At 47.2% G+C, this 25,348-nt stretch overlaps 1 protein-coding gene across 6 annotated transcripts in view; it reads left to right on the top strand.

Annotated features, from left to right (window-relative positions):
• TNS3 (tensin 3) overlaps positions 1 to 25,348 on the top strand; it is a 269,285-nt gene that overhangs the window by 143,771 nt on the left and 100,166 nt on the right. For 5 of the 6 annotated variants that reach the window (XM_064169929.1, XM_064169927.1, XM_064169930.1 and 2 more), the window contains 12 exons: positions 3,123 to 3,175; positions 3,917 to 4,088; positions 6,081 to 6,131; positions 7,349 to 7,471; positions 7,996 to 8,060; positions 10,612 to 10,695; positions 12,285 to 12,397; positions 13,097 to 13,157; positions 13,928 to 14,003; positions 17,508 to 17,637; positions 20,586 to 20,651; positions 23,397 to 23,501. In XM_064169929.1, coding sequence (XP_064025999.1) covers positions 3,123 to 3,175; positions 3,917 to 4,088; positions 6,081 to 6,131; positions 7,349 to 7,471; positions 7,996 to 8,060; positions 10,612 to 10,695; positions 12,285 to 12,397; positions 13,097 to 13,157; positions 13,928 to 14,003; positions 17,508 to 17,637; positions 20,586 to 20,651; positions 23,397 to 23,501 — 1,099 coding nt within the window. The remainder of the gene's footprint in view (positions 1 to 3,122; positions 3,176 to 3,916; positions 4,089 to 6,080; positions 6,132 to 7,348; positions 7,472 to 7,995; positions 8,061 to 10,611; positions 10,696 to 12,284; positions 12,398 to 13,096; positions 13,158 to 13,927; positions 14,004 to 17,507; positions 17,638 to 20,585; positions 20,652 to 23,396; positions 23,502 to 25,348) is intronic. The other variant, XM_064169928.1, reaches the window with a different exon arrangement.

Here is a 25,348-nt window from a genome sequence, read left to right as displayed (position 1 = left end):
CAGCCCCACCTTGCTCAGCCTTTTCTCATAAGGCAGATGTTGCAAGCTCCTATCACCTTAGTGGCTCTCTGCTGGACTCTGTCCAGTAGTTCCCTGTCTCTCTTGAACTGAGCAGACTGGAGCTGGACCCAGTACTCCAGATGAGACCTCACTAGGGCAGAATAGAGAGGAAAGAGAACCTGCTGGCCATGCTCTTATTCATGACCCTCCGAGTGCCACTGGCTTTCTTGGCCAAAACTGCACATTGCTGGCTCATGCTATGAGATGTGCTTGAAACTTTGCCAGAGGAGCTCATTTGTAGAAGTGCTGTCAGGAAACTCACTGCTTGCATGTTTGTGTGTGTCCCCCTAGCAGTCTCCAGGGTTTGCTATGCAGCATTACTGTGTGGAAAGCTCTAAGACCTGCTCCACTCAAGCACAGTTTATTTGGTTTAGGAATATCTGACAGGTGTCATGTGCCAAAATAGGTAAGATTTTCAACTGTGCAGCTCTTACCTTTCATCTGTATAAGCTTTTTTGTGCATTTTTCTGTACAGTAAGCATGAATTCAGGCAGGAACGTGACTGAATGCTCTTTGTATTATGGAGCTACTGAGGTCTGATGTTAAAAGGATCTTCTGATTCTCTGTATGGAAAGATATGTCTAAATCATAGAGTCAGAGAATGGTTTAGGTTGGAAGGGACCTCAAAGCTTGTCCAGTTCCAGCCCCCTGCCATAGGCAGGGACACCTCCCACTAGAACAGGTTGCTCAAGGACTCATCCAGCCTGGCTTTCAACAACTCCAGGGAGGGAGCAGCCACAACCTTCCTGGGCAGCCTGTGCCACCCTCACTGCAAAGAACCCTTTCCTAACATCCAGTTTCAATCTCCCCTCTGACAGTTTAAATCCATTCCTCCTCATCCTGTCATTACAAGCCCTTGTCAATAGTCCCTCCCCAGCCTTCCTGTAGGTTCCCTTCAGATACTGGAAGGCCACTCCAAGGTCTTCTCCAAGCCTTCCTTCTCCAGGCTGCAGAGCCCCAACTCTCACAGCCTGTCCTCATAGCAGAGCTGCTGCAGCCCTCTGGACGTCTTGGTGGCCTCCTCTGGCCTGGCTCAAACACTTCCACGTCCTTCTTGTGTTGGGGGCTGCAGAACTGCACACAGGACTCCAGGTGGGCTCTCAGGAGAGCAGAGCCAAGGGGCAGAATCCCCTCCCTTGCCCTGCTGCCCACACTGCTCTTGCTGCAGCCCAGCACAGGGTTGCTGTCTGAGCTGCACTCACACTGCAGGCTCATGTTGAGCTTTTCACCACCCCAGACCCCCAGGTCCTTTTCCTCAGGGCTGCTCTCAGCCATTCCCCACCCAGCCTGGAGTTGTGCTTGGGGTTGCTCTGACCCCAGTGCAGGACCTTACACTTGGCCTTGTTGAATGTCATGAGGTTGGCCTGGGCACACCTCTGCAGCCTGTCCAGGTCCCTCTGGATGGATCTCTGCCCTCTAGCAAGTTGACTGTGCCACACAGCTTGGTGCCACTTGCAAACCTACTGAGGGTGCACTGATTCCTCTGTCCATGTCACTGACAAAGCTGTTACACAGCACTGCTGCCAGCACTGACCCCTGAGGGAGCCACTTGTCACTGCTTTCCAGGTGGACATTGTGCCCTTGATCACCACTCTCTGCATGCCACCATCCAGCCAATTCCTTATCCAGCAGTGCTCCACCCACCCAGTCTGTGTTTTTCCAGCTTGGTGACCAGGATGCCAGTAAATATTTGTGTCTATTTAATGTTAGGATAGTACTGTCTGTCTTCTAGATATCTGTGTTTCTCTCCATTGTATGCAGAGAGCTTGGCTGACTGTCATACTGAAGCTTACTTCTGAGGCAGCTAAAATTCTGTTGCTGATGTTCATGGGGAAGAAATATAGAACCATTTTGATTGGAAAAGACTTCTAATATCCTTGAGTCCATACAGCATCTAACTACCTAGTCTGGTGCTAAATCATGTCCCAAGCACCACACAACATCCTCTTTCCAGCATCACCAGTGCTGAGGATTCAGCCACCTCCCTGTTGGCCTGTTCCAGTCTTTGAGAACCCTGTCAGTGAAGAAGTTTCTTCTAATATTAACCTAAACCTCCCCTGGTATAACTTGAGGCCATTTCCTCTCGTCCTGTCTCTTGTTACCAGGGAGGAGAGACCACCACCCATGTGTCTCCAACCTCCTTTTAGGGAGCCATAGAGAGCAACAAGGTCACCTCAGCTTCCTTTTCTCCAGGCTACACAACCCCAGTTCTCTTAGCTGCTTCTCACCAGACCTGTTCTCCAGACCCTTCATCAGCTTTGTTGCTGTTCTCTGGACCCTCTTCAGCCCCATCAATGTGCTTCTTGTAGTGAGGGCTATAAAGCTGAACCAAGTAGTGAAGGCGTGATGCAGTACTCAAGGTGTGTCACTTGATACTTTTGAATGTGTAGTTACTGAACAAACTGAGCTGCAAAAGAGGCACTTTGACTCCAGACTCCCAAGGACTCTTGATGCTGGAATAAACTGAGTACATTTTCCTATGTGGTCATAGGAGAATCACTTGGGAGGAGCTGACTTTTGTAGGTTTACAGAGCTCCATCTTCTCAGGTGTCGCTTAAGTGCTTTCTCTAATCTTAATGTAGGTAGTAAGAAGAGTATAAAAGCCAACCAGTCCTTATCTGGCAGTGGTGAGTTGGAATGTGTAGTAAGAAATCTGTATAAAAGGTTGGCCATAACCTCAGTGTTTGCAGTCAGAACATAAGGCAACGATCTCTGTCCTGTTGCATTTCTTTTTCCTCTGACACTAAGAACATCACAGTGTCACAGTATTATCAGGGTTGGAAGAGACCTCACAGATCATCAAGTCCAACCCTTTACCACAGAGCTCAAGGCTAGACCATGGCACCAAGTGCCACGTCCAGTCCTGCCTTGAACAGCTCCAGGGACAGCGACTCCACCACCTCCCCGGGCAGCCCATTCCAGTGTCCAATGACTCTCTCAGTGAAGAACTTTCTCCTTACTTCGAGCCCAAACATAATAAATGAGGGGGGAAAAGCAGGAATATTGACATCAGCAGCAGCAAGGAAGGTACCAGATTGACTGCTCTGTTTCCTTTGTTCCAGAATTCCAGCAGTACTTCAAAGAATTCCTCTTTCAGTTGTGACAAAGGATCACGGCAAGTATTCCTTCCCTGTTTCGTGTAGTGGTGTGCATAACGCTGTAGCTGGCTCCAGTGTTGTTACTTGTGGTGGGGATGTTCAGGCCTTTGCTAGGGCTACTTTTACAAGCCCTCTCTAAGAAGAAACTGGGCATTTGTGCTGGGCCTGCTTCTGAGCATCTAGGGATAAGGTCAGGTCCTTGTTTGTGCTGTCAAGCTGGAAAAGAAGCAAAGAGTATCTGTAGGTTAACCTGTGAGCGGGATTCCATCAGACCAGCGTCTGCTGCAGTTTGGAGAATGGCTTTGGAGTCACTCCAGTATTGCTTGGAGCCATGGCAGTTCTCTGCACTTTTACAGATGAATCTACCAAGTTGTAAAGGACTTGGGAGTATCCTCCAGAAGGAGATATGTGTGCAGACAGAAATACCTTTTGTTTGTCTGTGTGACTCCCAGATGCGTTGCACTGCTGCTTCTCAAAGTTGCTTGGACTGATTTTACTGCTTTTCTGTGTTCCTGGTTGCAGAGATTTTTCACTATGGTTCTGATGTGAAGAATTCTAATGTTTGGCTGACTCCTTTTGTGGGCTGAACTGAATAATTTGATCTCTGCAGGCATTTAATAAGTGGTAATTGTAATGAAAATATTGGAAACCTGAGATCCTTGACTGTGTGAGCCCTAGTTGCAGTTTCTTCTTGTTAATATGCTGTGCTTGTTCTTGGCTGCTTGTCCTCTGATGTGCCACATCTCATTTCTTCACAGAAGTGCAGACTTTGATCACATTATGGAGGAAGGCTATGAGCTTGACCTCACCTACATCACAGAGCGGATCATCGCTGTCTCCTTCCCTGCTAGCTGCTCTGAGGAAACTTACCTCCACAATCTGCAGGATGTGACCCGAATGCTCAAATCCAAACACGGGGATAATTACTTGGTACGTGTAGGATCACTCTTCTGTCATTCATCATCTTCTGTCCTGCAGGCAAACCACGCAGGGGTCCACACAGAATCATTGAATCAACCAGGTAGGAAGAGACCTCCAAGCTCATCCAGTCCGACCTAGCACCCAGCCCTGTCCAATCATAGAATTAACCAGGTAGGAAGAGACCTCCAAGATCATCCAGTCCAACCTAGCACCCAGCCCTGTCCACTCATAGAATCAACCAGGTAGGATGAGACCTTCAAGATCAGCCAGGCCAACCTAGCACCCAGCCCTGTCCAGTCAACCAGACCATGGCACTAAGTGCCTCAGCCAGGCTTTGCTTCAACACCTCCAGCAATGGTGACTCCACCACCTCCCTGGGCAGCCCATTCCAATGCCAATCACTCTCTCTGACAACAACTTCCTCCTAACATCCAGCCTAGACCTCCCCTGGCACAACTTGAGACTGTGTCCCCTTGTTCTGGTGCTGGTTGCCTGGGAGAAGAGACCAACCCCACCTGGCTACAGCCTCCCTTCAGGTAGTTGTAGACAGCAATGAGCTCTGCCCTGAGCCTCCTCTTCTGCAGGCTGCACACCCCCAGCTCCCTCAGCCTCTCCTCATAGGCTTTGTGCTCCAGGCCCCTCACCAGCCTTGCTGCCCTTCTCTGGACACCTTCCAGCACCTCAACATCTCTCTTGAATTGAGGGGCCCAGAACTGGACACAGCACTCAAGGTGTGGCCTGAGCAGTGCTGAGTACAGGGGCAGAATAACCTCCCTCATCCTACTGGCCACACTGTTCCTGATACACACCTATCATTTTAAACCAAAAGGCACTCATCTAAAGCCTTTTTGGTCCACCTTTACAGCTTTGCAAGCAAGAGAAAGGTTTTAGGTAGCATTTGAAGCTGTTGGGCAAGGGGTGGATATGAGAAGCACTTTTCTGCTGGTGATATTTCAGTCTCTCTTATGGCAGCACATAACCAAATGCTGTAGAATAGGTCCCTGGAGCTGTTCAAGGCAGGATTGGACGTGGCACTTGGTGCCATGGTCTAGCCTTGAGCTCTGTGGTAAAGGGTTGGACTTGATGATCTGTGAGGTCTCTTCCAACCCTGATGATACTGGGATACTGTGATTTCCATTCTCCAAAGCATCTTTTTCAAAGATACACACCCTGTACTGCAGAGTGCATTCTCTTTTTCTAGCAGCCAGCCACATCTAGGTTCTCAGTTGGGTATCTCATGGTCTCTCACCATCATGTCTTGGCTGTCTCTACCATGTGTTGTGAAATGGCATATCAAAGTAGTCTTGCTGCCTGTGTGTCATTAGCCAGCAGTGTGCCTAGGTGGCCAAGAGAGTCAGTGGCATCCTGGCCTGTATCAGGAATAGTGTGGCCAGTAGGATGAGGGAGGTCAGGTCACACCTTGAGTGCTGTGTCTGGTTCTGGGCCACTCAATTCAAAAGAGACGTTGAGATGCTGGAAGGTGTCCAGAGAAGGGTGATCAAGCTGGTGAGGGGCCTGGAGCACAGCCCTGTGAGGAGAGGCTGAGGGAGCTGGGGGTGTGCAGCCTGCAGAAGAGGAGGCTCAAGGGTGGTGACCTTATTGCTGTCTACAGCTACCTGAAGGGAGTCTGTAGCCAGGTAGGGTTGGGCTCTTCTCCCAATCAACCAGCACCAGAACAAGGGGACAGAGTCTCAAGTTGTGCCAGGGGAGGTCTAGACTGGATGTGAGGAGGAAGTTGTGGTCCCAACATTTAGAGTAATTGATCTCTTAACCCTGACACTGATTTTAAGAACTCTGTACTGAGAAGTTTAATTCTCCTCTAAATGGTTTTGCAACTACTAAAACTGCTGGAAAATGGCAGAAATTGTTGTGCATCATTAGCATAAGGCACTTGTGCTTTCATTCCTGTTCAGTTACACTTAGAATGTGCTTCAGACACAGCTGTTCACTACAGCAATTACAAAGTTGTAATGGCTGATATTTTCATTTCTTTCTCAACAGGTGTTAAATCTCTCTGAAAAGAGATATGACCTCACCAAGCTTAACCCAAAGGTATTGGTTGTCCTCTGTCACTTCTTTTTAGTGTCAAATGCAGCTTAAATGACCTGATAAGCCCTGAAGCTATGTAAGCTTGATGTAAAGAGTAGGACAAACTTTGGATGATGGTAAACAACCCTCACATGCATGCCTTGCTGTTTTTCACCAAGTTCTGCTTTGTGGCTGATAGGTCTGTACTTTGCAGTCATCCCTGTTAGACTCTTGTGATGGTTTGGGAGTTACCTGCCTTCCTACTCTTATGAAATCACCAGACTAGGCTCAGCTGGCTGGAAGTTAAGGGATGAAGCTTTATATTCACAGCTTAATGTGATGTTTTAGGTGTTCCCTGTCCCCCCACACTAAAGAAAATCACCCAGACTAGACTCAGCTGGCTGGAAGTTAAGGGATGAAGCTTTATATTCACAGCTTAATGTGATGTTTTAGGTGTTCCCTTTCCCCCCACACTAAAGAAAATCACCCAGACTAGGCTCAGCTGGCTGGAAGTTAAGGCATGAACTTTATATTCACAGCTTAATGTGATGATTTAGGTGTTCTCTGTCCCCCCACACTTAAGAAAATCACCCAGACTAGGCTCAGCTGGCTGGAAGTTAAGGAATGAACTTTATATTTACAGCTTACTGTGATGTTTTAGGTGTTCCCTGCCCCCCCACACTAAAGAAAATCACCCAGACTAGACTCGGATGGCTGGAAGTTAAGGAATGAAGCTTTATATTCACAGCTTAGTGTGGTGGTTTGGGTGTTCCCTGCCCCAACACACTTAAGAAAATCACCCAGACTAGACTCAGCTGGCTGGAAGTTAAGGGATGAAGCTTTATGTCCACAGCTTAGCACAAGATACAAGTGGATATTTACAGTGTATACAGCTACATACAGAAATATGCAAGTTAAAAGTAATACAGAACCACAACAGCCCTCCCAGAAACCTGAGTCCCCAGGAGGGGCTCCCAACCACCCTTCCAAGTAAATATCCTTCTTCTCCTTTAGAGACTTTTAAGTGTCTTTCAGTTAGATTGTGGCACTCAGGTGACATTGTCTGTGGTTGGAAAAAAAACATAGAATCATAAAATCAACCAGGTTGGAAGAGACCTCCAAAATCATCCAGTCTAACCTGTATGAAGACTCTTCACCATCACTGTAGTTTGAAGGCAAATTGTAAGATGTAGTATTAGGGTCAAAGTGGCTTCTTGTAACTGTTGCTTCTTTAATTGCAGATTGTGGATGTGGGGTGGCCTGATCTCCATGCTCCACCTCTTGATAAGGTGTGCACCATCTGCAAGGCTATGGAGTCATGGCTGAACAGTGATCCTCAACACGTGGTGGTGATCCACTGCAGAGTGAGTGACCTCGGGTGTCCACATCACCTATCAGTTTCTCTTCATTTTCCAAACCAGTCTTTTACTCAGTTTAATAATTGAAAAAGAAAAGAAACTTGGTCTGTTTTGAGTGTTTGAAGCCATGTGGCAAACCTTCAGCTAGTTTAAGGCAGCTTATCTTTGCATTGTGTCATTTTGTTCACAGTATCACAGTATTATCAGGGTTGGAAGAGACCTCACAGATCATCAAGTCCAACCTAGCACCCAGCCCTATCCAGACATAGAATCAGCCCTATCCAATCATAGAATCATCCAGGTTGGAAGAGACCTCCAAGCTCATCCAGTCCAACCTAGCACCCAGCCCTATCCAGTCAACTAGACGATGGCACTAAGTGCCTCATCCAGTCCCTTCTTGAACACCTCCAGGGGCCAACTAGACCAAAAAGAATTCTCTGCTTCCTCTGTCATTAAATTGTCTTTATTATGGCTCTTAAAATTTGGCATCCAATACAGTAATAAGTATTGTTCCCTTTCTCCTCATGCAGGGAGGAAAAGGTCGGATAGGCGTTGTCATATCGTCATACATGCACTTCACCAACGTTTCTGCCAGGTAAGTTGTGCATAATGCATGATGTGGTTTTTAAAATGAAGGAAGCACCAGAAAAAAGAAGACTTTTAATTGCAGTACTGTGTGTCAGCTTACTGTTGGTCAGTTAAGTTTTCTTCTCAGAGAGCCTCAGAGCATGTCTGGAAACAGTCTGCTTTCTTTTGGACTGTGTGGTGTCCTGAGCTCCTTTACAGTCAGAGATGCTCCATGATTCTCTAGGAGTATTCTCTAAAAGGGTCAGAGAATGATAGAATGGTTCAGGTTGGAAGGGACCTCAAAGCAAAGCTCAGCCAGTTCCAACCCCCTGCCACAGGCAGGGACACCTCCCGCTAGAACAGGTCACTCAGGGCCTCATCCAAACTGGCCTTGAACACCTCCAGGGAGGGGGCAGCCACAACCTCCCTGCACAACCTGTGCCAGTGTCTCACCACCCTCACTGCAAACAACTTCTTCCTAGCATCTAGTTTCAGTCTCCCCTCTGCCACTTTAAACCCATTGTCCCTTGTCATTACAAGACCTTGTCAATAGTCCCTCCCCAGCCTTCCTGTAGGTCCCCTTCAGATACTGAAAGGCCACTCCAGGGTCTCCTCAAAGCCTTCTCTTCTCCAGCCTGCCGAGTCCCAGCTCTTGTAGCCTGTTCTTGTAGCAGAGCTGCCTCAGCCCTCTTTTGAGATGAATGAAGAACTGTTCAAGGAACCATTTTCACGTAATGGTACCATCCTTATCAAACCCTTCTACATGCCACATCTGTCAGGTTGCCTCTTGAATAGGTGAGAAACTATTCCTACAGGGCTTAATGAAAACAGTTATTAGAATATATTAGAATATTATTGAGTATTCACAGAATCACAAAAGATGAAGGGTTAGATGGGACCTTGAAAAATCATCTAGTCCAACCCCCATGCCTTTTTCTAGGCATTGATCAAAGTGCATCACCCAGTTTAAGAAGTGTTCTAGACTTTACCTGGCAATCAGAGTGAGCAGTAGGTGATTACTTGGGTTTAATTGTTTGTTTTAAGTGGCTCAAATTATGAAATGGGAATTGATTGTTTATGGCAACAAAGATCAAATTTGAGAAATAGTCCCAAAAGGATGAAATGTGGTTTGTTTTGATTTTGTTCTCAGGCTTTGAATTAGTTTTTCCTAAGTCTCTTTTATGTGTACATATATAAATGCCCAGGTGGCCAAGAAGGCCAGTGGCATCCTGGCTTGTATCAGGAATAGTGTGGCTAACAGAACCTGGAAATTCCTGCCCTGGTACTCAGCACTGATCAGACCACACCTTGAGTGCTGTGTCCAGTTCTGGGCCTCTCAATTTATAAAAGATAGTGTTGTGCTTGTATGTGTCCAGAGAAGGGCACTGAGGCTGGTGAGGGGCCTGGAGCACAGCCTTGTGAGGAGAGGCTGAGGGAGCTGGGGGTGTGCAGCCTGCAGAAGAGGAGGCTCAGGGCAGAGCTCATTGCTGTCTGCAGCTACCTGAATGGAGGCTGTAGCCAGGTGGGGTTGGTCTCTTCTGCCAGGCAAGCAGCACCAGAAGAAGGGGACACAGTCTCAAGCTGTGGCAGGGGAGGTCTAGGCTGGATGTTAGGAGGAAGTTGTTGTCAGAGAGAGTGATTGGCATTGGAATGGGCTGCCCAGGGAGGTGGTGGAGTCTCTGTCCCTGGAGTTGTTGAAGCAAAGCCTGGCTGAGGCACTTAGTGCCATGGTCTGGTTGGTTGGCCAGGGCTGGGTGCTAGGTTGGCCTGGATGATCTTGGATATCTCTTCCAACCTGCTTGATTCTATGATTCTATAACTGGTTTAGTGTGTTACTTGGCCCATGTGATGAGCAGCCTTCTTACTGGTTGCTGGCATTTCTGTTTCTTTTTTGCTCTACTTTCTTGCCTTCCCCTGCAGAGATGCAGGAGTCCCACCTCAGGGCCATTCTGGATAGAGAATGGAAGAACAGTTTCATTTCTAAACAGGTTTCCTCCTGATTGTGCATTTGAGGAGTTTACACTTGTTGCAAAGCACTTCTTGTTCTCTTCCTTGCTAGCTCAAGGCACAGGAACAAAGACTGAATGAATTATTTGTCTGCTTAAATGATTCTCTAGCCTGACATCCTTATGTCCTGTACTATAGTCAGAGCTGGGCAGAGGTTTTTACCTCTGTAATGTTGCTGCTTCTGTTTTAAAACAAGGCTAAATTTGAGAGTGGGAACTCCCCAGTGGCACTCTCAGGAAATGATGGCAAGTATCTTCCTTTTGCAGTCTAAGCTGCTTGGCTTCATTAATGTCTTTTCTATTTAACACATTCATGTTGGGAATCTGCCATCCAGTTAATTGCCTCGAGAAGGAAACTGCCTTAAGGCGTGGAATGAGAAGGCATCAGTGCAAAAATCATTCTTTTCTGATCTATAAATCCCAGAGCTACTGCTTAGGTGTTTCTTCTCTCTTTTTTCTTCCTTTCCTTCTTTTCCCCTCCAAATATTTTGGCATATTTGAAGCAATACCCTGCAGAATTTCCCAGATAACCCTGAACTGGAATAACAAGGTGTTTGTGTCTTGTTTTGACAGTGCTGACCAAGCTCTAGACAGATTTGCTATGAAGAAATTCTTTGATGATAAAGTTTCAGCTTTAATGCAGCCATCCCAAAGAAGGTATTTCATTTGTTTCTATTTCATACCAGTAAGAAATGTTCTTCTTATCTTCTGCCCACATCCCTTACTCCCTCTCTTGCCATGTGGAGACTTTTTCCACAGGATCCTGCAGTGATTCCTGAACCTCAATGCTTTGTCTTATATTAATATTCCTTGAGTGATTCTATCTCTCCTTCACTTCTTGAATATAACCCAGCAGATAAAAGCTTTTGTACCACACTGGTACCTATGTATGTTCTTATGGCATTGTTTGTTAACAAAATTGCATGTCACAGCCTCTTTCTTGATTGCTCCAAGGTAGTAATAAACTAACTTTGGTGATTCAAGCCCTAAAGCTAGAGATGAGCTTGGTGTATGTACCTGGGTTGAACTGGTGTTGGAATCTGGGTTTCTTACCTTCTTCAAGGACACTTGATTCTTCTGGGGAATTGGGAGGGGGTCTCAGACACTCTTGATGGATGGAACTAGTGTCTTTGCTCAGCAGCAGTGATTTTGCACTGTGATGGTTTGGGAGTTCCCTGCCCCACCACACCTATGAAATCACCCAGATTAGAATGGAGGTTTGGCCAGGGGGTTAGGAAGCAAAGTGAGATCAGAGAAACGGAGGGTGAGGTTAGAGAGAGATATGCAGCTTGGAGCTGCCCAGCAGGAGAAGTAGTTGTGCCTTCTCTATGTTTGGATTCCTGTTCTTATAAATCTCAGCAAGCCTATGAGTGCAGTAGACATCAGCCTTGTTTTCCTTCCACAGCCTGTAATCTGGTCCTTCTCACCAAAACATTCTAGCTAGCTTCAGACTAGCACACCACCACAGGTTTTACTAGCCTGTTCAGGAGTAGTAAAGCTGTTGTTGTTGGCCAGGGTAGCTTTAGTTATGGAGCGTGGAGTAAGGGATCAGTCAATGAGATCTGTGCTTGAAGTGGGGGAAAGAGATGAGTTTCGTTTTGCTGTGCATGCCTGAAAGTGAAATTAAATGAAGGTTGTGTCATAGACATGGGAGAAAAGGGGACTCAAAGCCATTGGAAAAATGGAAGGAGGCTGATTTTCCTTGGTTCCTTAAGGAGATAGAAGGAACTGATTTAGCAAGCACTGCACTGATGTTCACTTGCATGTACTTACTCACGAGCCTGTGACGAAGGCAGGATGAAATACCAGAATCACAATGGTGTGCACGTTGCTGCAGTAGTTTTCCTCTCACTGACATCAGTTGTTGTTACAAAGATGTTGTTTGCCTGCTTTGCCCTTGGTGCTGAGATTTCTGAGGAGTACTTCTTGTTCTCGTTTTAATGAAGTGCACTTCTCTATGAATGAAGTGAGGCTCACATTATGCTGCTGTGAAAACCAACCCTGCAACTGGGAATGTGTGCCAAAACAACTGACTTGCCTATCTCTTCTCATTCCCATCTTTATTTAGGGTAGTGATGTGACTAACTAAAATGAAGAGCTCAACAATAGCAGTGTAACAGCCATTGATTGAATACAGTGGTAGACTTGAATGTCTTTTCATGCTATTTTGTGAAGAGTGTTCTTTTGGATTGCTGATATTGTTGCATCACTGCTTTTATTTAATTCAGAATAACCTCTGTTTTTAGATATGTGCAGTTCTTAAGTGGCCTTCTGTCTGGATCTGTGAAAATGAATGCAAGCCCTCTTTTCCTGCACTATGTTATCCTTCATGGCATCCCAAGCTTTGATGGTGGGAGAGGTAATTAACCTAATTTTTCCTATCAGGCTTAAATATTGTTTCATTTTGGAGCTTTCTAAAAAGCCTGCAGGAATCTCAGAGCAGAATTGATGCTGGTCCAGATATTCCCAACAAGAAGAGAAATATACTAAGATTGAAAACTACAGCAAGTGAAATCCTGCTCTAGGGTAGGGTGTCCCTGCCCATGGCAGGGAGATTGGAACCAGATGATCCTTGTGATCCCTTCCAACCCTGACTGATTCTATGATTCTATGAAATGAAATTCTTGTCCTTTGTTAAATAAGGAGTTGACACTGTTCATGTCTGCCTAATTTCTGACTGGTTGTGATCTCAGTCATAGAATCAGTCAGGGTTGGAAGGGACCACAAGGATCATCTAGTTACGACCTCCCTGCCATGGACAGGGACCACAAGGATCATCTAGTTCCAACCCCCCTGCCATGGACAGGGACCACAAGGATCATCTAGTTCCAACCCCCCTGCCATGGGCAGGGACCACAAGGGTCATCTATGAGTCTATGAAATATAATCAAATACCTTTTCTGCACAAGCAGTTTTGCTTGGAAGGCTCTTCTGGCAGCCAGCATTGTATCACTTGTGTGCCATTGCTCAGTCTGAATCTCCATGAAGCTACCTGGTTGTAACACTCAGCTAGAGTCAAGTAATTACAGAGCAGTCTTTTCTGTTTGCCTCTTTTCAGCTTGTCAGCCTTTTCTGAAGTTGTACCAGGCTATGCAACCAGTTTATACATCTGGAATATAGTAAGTCACAAGCATTATTTCCTTTCTGTTTGAATCCAGGTTTTAAATCTCATAACTGCAGAGTTACAGAGCCTCTTTCTTTTCTGGTGTTGATTGTTTTCTTTTTGCCTTTCTTTAAAACATTCATTTCCTTTTTTCTCTTTCTTTTCTGTTGTTGATTGTTTTCTTTTTGCCTTTCTTTAAAACATTCATTTCCTTCCTTCTCTTTCTTTTCTGTTGGTGTTGTTGATTGTTTTCTTTTTGCCTTTCTATAAAACATTCATTTCCTTCCTTCTCTTTCTTTTCTGTTGGTGTTGTTGATTGTTTTCTTTTTGCCTTTCTATAAAACATTCATTTCCTTTTTTCTCTTTCTTTTCTGTTGTTGATTGTTTTCTTTTTGCCTTTCTTTAAACCATTCATTTCCTTTTTTCTCTTTCTTTTCTGTTGGTGTTGTTGATTGTTTTCTTTTTGCCTTTCTTTAAAACATTAATTTCCTTCTTTCTCTTTCTTTTCTGTTGGTGTTGTTGATTGTTTTCTTTTTGCCTTTCTATAAACCATTCATTTCCTTCTTTCTTTTCTGTTGGTGTTGTTGATTGTTTTCTTTTTGCCTTTCTTTAAAACATTTCCTTCTTTCTCTTTCCTTTCTGTTGGTGTTGTTGATTGTTTTCTTTTTGCCTTTCTTTAAAACATTCATTTCCTTCTTTCTCTTTCCTTTCTTTTCTGTTGTTGATTGTTTTCTTTTTGCCTTTCTTTAAAACATTCATTTCCTTTTTCTTTTCTCTCCTGGTAAGTAGCATAGGATCAGAAAACAAAAGCCGAATCTGCATTGCTATAGACCCTGCCCAGCTTTTGAAGGGAGATATTATGGTAAGTGAATGGAATGGAATCAAATTCTAGTCCTGTGCCATTTAGTCCACAGTTTATGACCTGTTTTGTGTCCTTGCTAAGAAAAGAAGTTGAGCAAATGGTTGTGAATGTACTGCAAATGAATTTGGTCCTCATCCTTGAGTTCTATAGAGTCAGAGTTCTTCTAAAACTCAGACTAGAAGGGTTTTAGGAGCTGCAACAATTGCTCTCAACATTGCCATTACAATAAGGCTTTTATTGCTACTTGCTTCATAAAAATTGCTTTAGGGAGTGTTTGTAACTTGGCATTAAAATAGCCTTGTCCTGCAACTTGGCAGACAATGTGCACAGTTGTGAAAGTATGTGCTGTAGAGAAAATACCTAACTAATGCTGTGTTATTTTGGGACTCAAAAAGGTGTGTGATACCAAGGAAAAGCTTGCTGATTCTACAAGCAGATGCAGGATTTAGAAAGCACTTTATACACATTGCTGCACTAATGTGCACTCATAATCCCTGTGTGCAAAGTGAAACTGTGGCTGTATTGCAGCACTGTCATTTTAAATGCTGGCCAAGATGCTCCCCCTTTACTCTGCTCTCCTGAGACCCCACCTGGAGTCCTATATAGTTCTGGAGCCCCCAGCACAAGAGGGACATGGAACTGTTGGAGCCAGTCCAGAGGAGGCCACCAAGATGCTCAGAGGGCTGCAGCAGCTCTGCTATGAGGACAGGCTGAGAGAGTTGGGGCTCTGCAGTCTGGAGAAGAGAAGGCTTTGAGAAAACCTTATAGTGGCCTTCCAGTATCTGAAGGGGGCTACAGGAAGGCTGGGGAGGGACTATTGACAAGGTCTTGTAATGACAAGACAAGGGGTAATGGGTTTGAACTGGCAGAGGGGAGAATGAAACTAGATGTTAGGAAAGGGTTGTTTGCAGTGAGGGTGGTGAGACACTGGCACAGGTTGTGCAGGGAGGTTGTGGCTGCTCCCTGCCTGGAGGTGTTGAAGGCCAGGTTGGATGAGGCCTTGAATGACCTGTTCTAATGGGAAGTGTCCCTGCCTATGGCAGGGAGTTGGGACTGGATGATCTTTGAGCTCCCTTCCAACCTAAACCATTGTATAATTCTGTGGCAAACAGCATCCTGGCCTGTGTCAGGAACAGTGTGACCAGCAGGAACACAGAAGTGATTGTTCCCATAGAGTTATCAGCACTGGTGAGGCCTCATCTTGAGTACATCTTGAGGTGGCCAAGAGAGCCAATGGCATCCTGGCCTAGATCAGGAGTAGTGTGGCCAGCAGGACAAGGGAGGTTATTCTGCCCCTGTGCTCAGCACTGCTCAGGCCACAGCTTGAGTGCTGTGTCCAGTTCTGGGCTCCTCAATTCAAGAGAGATGTTGAGGTGCTGGAAGGTGTCCACAGGAGGGCGACAAAGCTGGTGAGGGGCCTGGAGCACAGCCCTGTGAGGAGAGGCTGAGGGAGCTGGGGGTGTGCAGCCTGCAGCAGAGGAGGCTCAAGGGTAGTGACCTTATTGCTGTCCAGAGCTACCTGAATGGAGGCTGCAGCCAGGTGGGGTTGGTCTCTTCTGCCAGGCAAGCAGCACCAGAACAAGAGGACACTGTCTGGAATTGTGGCAGGGGAGGTCTAGTCTGGATGTTAGGAGGAAGTTGTTGTCAGAGAGAGTGATTGGCATTGGAATGGGCTGCCCAGGGAGGTGGTGGAGTCGCTGTGCCTGGAGGTGTTGAATCAAAGCCTGGATGGGGCACTTAGTGCCATGGTCTGGTTGATTGGCCAGGGCTGGGTGCTAGGTTGGACTGGATGAGCTTGGAGGTCTCTTCCAACCTTATTGATTTTATGATACTGGGTTCAGAGTTGAGGCCCTTGCTACAGGAAAGACAGTGAGGTGCTGGTATCACGCAGTTAATGCACTTAACAATTCCAGTGGTGTGGCTGAGATGCCCATCATTGGTATGTACCTCTAAAGAATGCTGAGTGGGCTTGCATTTTACCTGCTATTTTGGAGGATTAGTAGGTAAAATATCCCTAGGCCTCATCTAAAGGAAGGTGATATTAGAGAGTAGGAGTTTTGTGTTCCCTTTCAGCCGCTGCAATTCATACTAGATGTTGTTTTTATAGAGTTCTGTGTTGTTCTAGCTGAGGTGTCAAAACTACTACCAGCTTCCCCCAGTAATGTAAACCAAGCTCCTGTCATCACTAGAGCAGGCTTTAAGAAAGTATTAAAATAGATGTAATCAGCTTGCAAGCCTGCTTCTAAAAACCCTGCTTGTTTGCCAGTCCAGCGTTGAAAAGGGTGTGCTAGAATTCAGCCTTACCTTCCTTTGCTAGCACAAAGTATGGATGTGAGTCAGTGTTCCAACATCCTCCTGACAAACGTGATAGCAGTTGGTGACTGATGGTGATGAAAATGGAAATGACTGTTTTGACACATCCAGAACTACCTTGCCTCAGGCCTCTGGCATTCTGGAGGCTTGAGTAACACATACCCAAAGTGTTACATCACCTTTAACGTCTTCATAGATGATCTGGATGAGGGCATGGAGTCAGTCATCAGCAAGTTTGCAGATGACACCAAGCTGGGGGCAGATGTGGCTGGGTTGGAGGGCAGAAGGGCTCTGCAGCAGGACCTTGACCGCCTGGACAGATGGGCAGAGTCCAAGGGGATGGCATTCAATAGCTCCCAGTGCAGGGTGCTGCACTTTGGCCACAACAACCCATGCAGAGATACAGGCTGTGGTCGGAGTGGCTGGAGAGCAGCCAGACAGAGAGGGATCTGGGGGTGCTGATTGATACCTGCCTGAACATGAGCCAGCAGTGTGCCCAGGTGGCCAAGAGAGCCAGTGGCATCCTGGCCTGCATCAGGAATGGTGTGGCCAGCAGGAGCAGGGAGGTCATTCTGCCCCTGTACTCTGCACTGCTTAGACCACACCTTGAGTGCTGTGTTCAGTTCTGGGCCCCCCAGTTTAGGAGGGACATTGAGATGCTTGAGCGTGTGCAGAGAAGGGCAACGAGGCTGGGGAGAGGCCTTGAGCACAGCCCTACGAGGAGAGGCTGAGGGAGCTGGGATTGGTTAGCCTGGAGAAGAGGAAGCTCAGGGGTGACCTTATTGCTGTCTACAACTACCTGAGGGGAGGTTGTGGCCAGGAGGAGGTTGCTCTCTTCTCTCAGGTGGCCAGCACCAGAACAAGAGGACACAGCCTCAAGCTATGCCAGGGGAAATTTAGGCTGGAGGTGAGGAGAAAGTTCTTCCCTGAGAGAGTCATTGGACACTGGAATGGGCTGCCCGGGGAGGTGGTGGAGTCGCCGTCCCTGGAGCTGTTCAAGGCAGGACTGGACGTGGCACTTGGTGCCATGGTCTGGCCTTGAGCTCTGTGGTAAGGGGTTGGACTTGATGATCTGTGAGGTCTCTTCCAACCCTGATGATACTGGGATACTGGGATACTTCACTCATGCAGGCACATGCAGCATTTCAGAGTTGTAAGAGCTGACTTCCTGACGTGTTTCCCTCTTTGCAGCTGAAGTGCTACCACAAAAAGTACCGCTCAGCTACTCGGGATGTCATCTTTCGCCTGCAGTTTCACACTGGAGCTGTTCAAGGAAATGGGCTGGTCTTTGGCAAGGAGGACTTGGACAATGCTAACAAAGGTACTGGCCTTCTGTGGCTGGGGGGATGTCTGTGTGCCTGTGCATGCTGTGATCATCTTCAGCACCTGTTTGCAAAAGGCCTCTTGGTTTTTCCCCCCCCATCTCTGTGTCCTGTTTTAGGGTGGGCCCCTCCCCTGGTAGAGTAAACTCACCACACCATGGATGCTTTTGGAAAGTCAGAGAACAGTGAAATTGTTACTTCTTATAGTTCAGATATCACAGTGTGATGGTTTGGGTGTTCCCTGTCCTCCTCCTCCACTTTGGAAATTACCCAGGCTAGACTCAGCTGGCTCTGGAAATGGAATGAAGCTGATATTTACAGCTAGCACAAGATACAAGCAGATATTTGCAATACATATACAGTTATAGACAGAAATAGACAAGGTAAAGGGTAATAGAGAAACACAACAGCCCTCCCAGAAACCTGAGTCCTCAGGAGGGGCTCCCAGCTGCCCTTCCTCCTTCTCCCTACCCCTCTCTACCTTACCCCAGATGTTGCCTTGTGCCCAAGGAAGATTGAAGGATCAGCCAGGGGGGTTAGGAAGCAGATGGATTAATCAGAGAGACAACAGGTTAGGTTAGAGAGAGAATGCATCCCACAGCCTGGACAGAGAGCAACTCCCTTATCTATATTTACACTCTAGTTCTTATACCTCTCAGCAAGCCTATGAGTGCAGCAGACATCACCATTGTTTCCCTTTCAAGCCTGTGAGTGCAGCAGACATCACCATTGTTTCCCTTTCACAGCCTGTAATCTAGTTCTTCTCACCAAAACATTCTAGCACAAACAGTATAAGGAGAAATAAAGTACTACAGAGGTCTAATAACCTTAATGAAGATGGGGAAGGGGTTAAGTGGCAGCAAAGCAGCAGCAGCCAAAACAACAGCAGGGGAAGATAGCAGCAGGCACAGCTGAAGCAGCAGAAGCTGCAAGGGGAAGGTCCAAGCTGTGCTTCCAGACATAAAGCTCTTGATGCTTCAATGAGATCATATTGTAGCCAGGTGGGGGGTGGCCTCTTCTCCCAGGCAACCAGCAATAGAACAAGGGGACACAGTCTCAAGTTGTGCCAGGGTAGGTCTAGGCTGGATGTTAGGAAGAAGTTCTTCACAGAGAGAGTGATTGGCATTGGAATGGGCTGCCCAGGGAGGTGGTGGAGGCACCATCCCTGGAGGTGTTGAAGCAAAGCCTGGCTGAGGTACTTAGTGCCATGGTCTGGTTGATTGGTTAGGGCTGGGTGCTAGGTTGGACTGGATGATCTTGGAGGTCTCTTCCAACCTGCTTGATTCTATGACTATTCTATATTAACTTATCCTCTGTTGCCATTCTATGGCCTATCCCTGGACTGTTGACCTCTGCCCTATGTCTGAGCTAGAAATCCAGCTCAAACAGCCACTGTCTGTATTTGGGGAAGGAAGACAGCCTTGTGTGAGCCTGCTCACAGCAGGTAACACAGGCAAACCCCTAAGGACAAGAGCCCTTCAAGTAAGTTAACTTGGCAGAGTAGTTCAGACACTGCTCCACAGTCCTTAGCACTTCCTCTCACGTTGGTAAAGACCACAGACATTTGTTTACAGTGGTGACTCTCTTAGTCACCCTTACAGGAAATAAGATGAGCTGAGCTGATCCCTTTTTTAACTGACAAAAAACCACTCACAAAGCCTGACACTGTGTTTGTGACTTAGTCTGGAGATCTTTTAATGTGCTTCAGAACATCCAAAACTGGAGGTAAGGTCTTCAGGCATATTTGAAACTCTGCTTAGCTTGTCTTTGTGTCTTCCAAATTCTTACCTCTCTTTTTTCACAGAGGGAAGAATTTGGAAGGTATGAAATGTTTGTGTGCAGGATTCTAACTGTCTCACCTGGCTAACAAACCTAAGATCAAACATAGCTTCCTGCACAAAAGCTTTGTGGTCAACTACTGCAGTTTTGTAGCAGAGTCCAAGGGGATGGGGTTCAGTAGCTCCAAGTGCAGGGTGCTGCACTTTGGCCACAGCAACCCCATGCAGAGATACAGGCTGGGGTCGGAGTGGCTGGAGAGCAGCCAGACAGAAAGGGATCTGGGGGTGCTGATTGATACCTGCCTGAACATGAGCCAGCAGTGTGCCCAGGTGGCCAACAGAGCCAGTGGCATCCTGGCCTGCATCAGGAATGGTGTGGCCAGCAGGAGCAGGGAGGTGATTCTCCCCCTCTGCTCTGCTCTGTTGAGACCCCACCTGGAGTACTGCATCCAGTTCTGGAGCCCCCATTACAAGAAGGATGTGGAGATGCTGGAGTGTGTCCAGAGCAGGGCCAGGAGGATGTTCAGAGGGCTGCAGCAGCTCTGCTGTGAGCACAGACTGAAAGAGTTGGGGCTGTGCAGGCTGGAGCAGAGGAGGCTCCCAGGTGACCTTCTTGTGGCCTTCCAGGATCTGAAGGGGGCTACAAAAAAGCTGGGGAGGGACTTTTCAGGATATCAGGGAGTGACAGGACTTGGGGGGATGGAGCAAAGCTGGAGGTGGGGAGAGTCAGAGTGGAGGTGAGGAGGAAGTTGTTGAGCATGAGAGTGGTGAGAGGCTGGAATGGGTTGCCCAGGGAGGTGGTTGAGGCCCCATGGCTGGAGGTGTTTAAGGCCAGGCTGGCTGAGGCTGTGTGCAGCCTGCTCTAGGGTAGGGTGTCCCTGGGCATGGCAGGGGGGTTGGAACTGGCTGCTCCTTGTGGTCCCTTCCAACCCTGACTGATTCTGTACTTCTGTGATTTCTGAGTGCCTTGAAACTGCCACGGAGGTGGTGGAGTCACCGTCCCTGGAGGTGCTGAAGCAAAGCCTGGATGAGGCACTTAGTGCCATGGTCTGGTTGATTGGCTAGGGCTGGGTGCTAGGTTGGACTGGATGAGGTTGGAGGTCCCTTCCAACGTGGTTGATTCCATGCTTCTAAGTCAGCTTGCTGAAATTCTGTCCTTTTCTTCTCAGATGACCGTTTCCCTGATTACGGCAGAGTGGAATTAGTGTTTTCAGGAACTCCAGAGAAAATTCCAGGTGAGTGTATAGAAAAAGACACATGCTTAGCTTAAAAATTGCCACAATAAAATGTTTACTTGTTTTTGAAAAGCCTTTTTTTTTTGTTTGTTTTATTCCACTTCTCCTGCTGAAGACCTGAAATTCAAGTTCAGTTTTGGAAAGTATATATACAATTATTGGTTTAAATTTAAACAGTGTAGTGCAGATGCTGCACTGACATCAGCAGGGTAAGGGAGAAGATTCTGCCCCTTTGCTCTGCTCTTGTCAGACTCCACCTGGAGTCCTGTGTGCAGTTCTGCAGCCCCCAGCACAAGAAGGACATGGAACTGTTGGAGCCAGTCCAGAGTAGGCCACGAAGATGCTCAGAGGGCTGCAGCAGCTCTGCTGTGAGCACAGGCTACAAGACTTTGGGCTCTGCAGCCTGGAGAGGAGAAGGCTTTGAGGAGACCTTGGAGTGGCCTTCCAGTATCTGAAGGGGACCTACAGGAATGCTGGGGAGGGACTATGGACAAAGTCTTGTAATGACAGGATGAGGAGTAATGGGTTTAAACTGGCGGAGGGGAGATTGAAACTGGATGTTAGGAAAGGGTTCTTTGCAGTGAGGGTGGTGAGACCCTGGCACAGGTTGTGCAGGGAGGCTGTGGCTGCTCCCTCCCTGAAGGTGTTCCAGGCCAGGTTGGGTGAGTCCTTGAATGTCCTGTTCTAGTGGGAGGTGTCCCTGCCTATGGCGGGAGGTTGGAACTGGAACCATTCTTTGATACTGTGATTTGCTGAGAAGATGAAGGGAGGCTGTAGCCAGGTGGGGTTGGTCTCTTCTGCCAGGCAACCAGCACCAGAACAAGGGGACACAGTCTCAAGTTGTGCCAGGGGAGGTCTAGGCTGGATGTTAGGAGGAAGTTGTTTGCAGAGAGAGTGATTGGCATTGGAATGGGCTGCCCAGGGAGGTGGTGGAGTCACCATCCCTGGAGGTTTGGAAGAGGAGGCTGTATGGGGCACTTAGTGCCATGGTCTTCTTGACTGGATAGAGCTGAGTGCTAGGTTGGCCTGGATGAGCTTGGAGGTCTCTTCCAACTAGGTTATTTCTATGATTCTATCAGACACCTAAATGTGTAGGTGAGAAAGCTGTGTGTGCTGAACAGCCTAGATGGCTTTCTCCTGCCTGCACACGAAGGTATGACACCACAGCATTCTGGTCCTTCTACTCTTTTGGAAGTTCTTTGAAGGGCTTTGAAGTTCTTTCCTTACTTCAGAAATCAGAGAGTGCAGGACATTCTGCTGCTTCAGAATAATCTACACCAAGACTTGATTCTCCAGGCACAGCCCAAGACTTGATAGCTGAGGATTTCTTTGTTCTTAGTTTAGATGGAAGAGCAAAGGCAAAAAGGCAGTTTGCTCTGTGTTCATGTCCAAGGTCATGAATTCTTGCTGCTTGTGCTTTGCTTTTCAATCACTGGACCACACCTAAATTCCTCATGGTGTATGTTTAAAAGCTGAATTATCTTATGCCTCATTAAGGGCACCAAAATGTGGGTTACTGCTGAAAGTTTCAGGTCTGTTTGGCAGAGCATCCTTAAGCACAGCTAAATGTTTTGAAGACAAGCTGTCCAATGAGAGGTTCTGGGGAGTGGATGAAACAGCATAGAATCATGGAATCATTTCAGTTTCAATCAGGTCAACCATTATCTGACTCTACCAAGTCTAGTGCTAACCTACGTCCCTCAGCACCACACCTCTGCCTCTCTGAAACTCCTTAAGGGATGGGGATTCAACCACCTTCCTGGGGAGCCTATTCCAGTGGCTGAGAACTCTGTTGGTGAAGATGTCCTAATATCTAATCTGAATCTCCCCTGCCCTGGGAGGTGGTGGAGTTGCCATGCCTGGAGGTGTTGGAGCAAAGCCTGGCTGGGGCGCTTAGTGCCATGGGCTGGTTGATTGGATGGGGCTGGTTGATAGGTTGGCCTGGATGATCTTGGAGGTCTCTTCCAACCTGGTTGATTGTATGATTCTACTTGTGACCACCACCAGCTGAAGTTACCTCCACCAGCACTCTTTGAGCCTTGCCATCCAGCCAGTTCTTAACCCAGTGAAGCCATAGTTGGCACTTTCAGGGAACTGGGAGAGACACAGAGTGGCTCTTTCAAGTTTTCCCATTCATCTTTATTGCTGTGTTCTGGTATCAAAAGATAACTTCTAAGAGCCTTATCACCCCTTTAGTGCCACCTCTTTGTAGTTGTGATGTGATTCTGGAAAGCTCTTTGTTTAATCCTGCCTTGCCCTCAGTGCTGGTGCATCAGGGGTGTTAGTTGTCTTTAAAGGCTGATCCAAGATTTGCCATTGGAATGGGCTGCCCAGGGAGGTGGTGGAGTCGCTGTCCCTGGAGGTGTTGAAGCAAAGCCTGGCTGAGGCACTTAGTGCCATGGTCTGGTTGATTGTCTAGGGCTGGGTGCTAGGTTGGACTGGCTGAGCTTGGAGGTCTCTTGCAACCTGGTTGATTCTATGATTCTAAGCTGTCAGAGATGCAGCATAATCAAGCAGATAAAATTCTCTGCTTCTGTATTCAGTAATGAAACGTAAATTAAGCTTTTGGGGTTTTAACTCATTTATATAACTCCTTTCCCCCGTTGTTGCTGCTTACATTTCAGAGTAGGATCCTGCAGTTTGGGGAGTGAACTTCTGTCAGAAGGCCACATACATGGGGATGTGTATCTGATGACAAACGTGGCTGTGACACTTGCTGGTCTCAAACAGATGTTTCTCCTTTAGGATGCGAACACTTTCAGAACGAGCACGGAGTGGTGGTGGATTACAATACCTCTGACCCGCTGATACGCTGGGATTCCTATGAGAATGTGAGCCCTGATGGGGAAGGTGAGTCTTGGGTCACTTGAGACCTTTCACAGCTTTGCCAGAGCTCTAGGGTAGCTCATTTGCCTCCCAGTGCTGCTGCACTGATGTGTTCAGTAGCTGTGTATGATTGCCTGTTTAGCTTTAGCCAGTGAGGGACAGAAAGCTGCAGCAGTTGCTTAAGAGAGATCATTGTTCATGGCAAAGACACAAACGGTTGATGGAAGTTACTTTTTTACTTGTAAATTTGCTTAAAGTGTGGTCTTTTGTTCGTGTTGTTTTGGGGTTTTTTGGTCTAAAGCTTCTAATTGAAATCCTGTTGCAGAATATTAAGAGCAGTGAAATTATGTGGGGCGCTTGTAGCCCTCAGTACTTAACATTATCTGCTGCAGGAAGTGTGATGAAAAAGCCTTCGAGTACTTAACGTTATCTGCTGCAGGAGGTGTGATGAAAAACAAACAGCAGAGGATCTGCATATTTCCCCTGATAAATATACCAGTTTCCAAATTGCCCCTTTAGAATCATAGAATCATAGAATCAACCAGGTTGGAAAAGACCTCCAAGATCATCCAAGCCAACCTACTACCCAGCCCTATCCAGTCAACCAGACCATGGCACTCAGTGCCTCATCCAGGCTTTTCTTAAAGACCCCCAGGGACGGTGCCTCCACCACCTCCCTGGGCAGCCCATTCCAATGCCAATCACTCTCTCTGTGAAGAACTTCTTCCTGACATCCAGCCTATACCTACCCTGGCACAACTTGAGACTGTGTCCCCTTGTTCTATTGCTGGTTACCTGGCAGAAGAGGCCACCCCCCACCTGGCTACAATGCCCCTTCAGGTAGTTGTAGACAGTAATAAGATCACCCCTGAGCCTCCTCTTCTCCAGGCTAAACAGGCCCAGCTCCCTCAACCTCTCCTCATAGGATTTGTGCTCCAGGCCCCTCACCAGCTTTGTTGCCCTTCTCTGGACATGTTCCAGCACCTCAACATCCTTCTTGAATTGAGAGGCCCAGAACTGGACACAGTACTCAAGGTGTGGTCTGATGTTTTCCTTCTGCAATCTGCTGATAAATGCAGAACATGAAGGCTTCCAGATTCTGACTCCACTGTGAATGCTTCCCTGGTGCTTTGCTTAGGTGAATGTTCTGCTTTTAATGGATATAGTTTCCCTGTAAGGGCTCAGGGTGTCCCATCTGTTGTCTGCACACCTCAGTACACATGCAAGCCTGACACTGTGGCAAGTAAAAACATGAGAGAAGATACTAAGTGGATGCCAAAGTTCTTGTTTTCACAACTCTCCTGTGTGATACCAGAGGGAGGTGGAGCTGTAAGAGTGAATTAGCTGCTCGGTTTCCATTTATTTCTATGATCTGAGCATCTAATGGCTGCAGTAGTGAGAACTTTAGAGGTATGCTGGGAGCTTGACTTTCTTCCATTGCATTGTGCTTGTAAAGGAGTGTTTACTAGTCCACAGCAGACTTCAGTTTGTAGGAAAGCAGAGGAAAAGAGAGAGTAGTCATAGAATCAGCCAGGTTGGAAGAGACCTCCAAGCTCAGCCAGCCCAACCTAGCACCCAGCCCTATCCAATCAACCAGACCATGGCACTAAGTGCCTCATCCAGGCTTTTCTTGAACACCTCCAGGGATGGTGCCTCCACCACCTCCCTGGGCAGCCCATTCCAATGCCAATCACTCTCTCTGCCAACAACTTCCTCCTAACATCCAGCCTATAATTCCCCCAGCACAACTTGAGGCTGTGTCCCCTTGTTCTGTTGCTGCTTGCCTGGCAGAAGAGCCCAACCCCTCCTGGCTACAGCCTCCCTTCAGGTAGTTGTAGACAGCAGTGAGGCTCATTGGGCACTGTCACATG

The sequence above is a fragment of the Pogoniulus pusillus genome, chromosome 32, assembly GCF_015220805.1.
Source record: "Pogoniulus pusillus isolate bPogPus1 chromosome 32, bPogPus1.pri, whole genome shotgun sequence".
Classification (NCBI taxonomy): Eukaryota; Metazoa; Chordata; class Aves; order Piciformes; family Lybiidae; genus Pogoniulus; species Pogoniulus pusillus.
The sequence above is the reverse complement of the archived record's forward strand: the minus strand, read 5'-3'. Positions and strand labels throughout refer to the sequence as shown.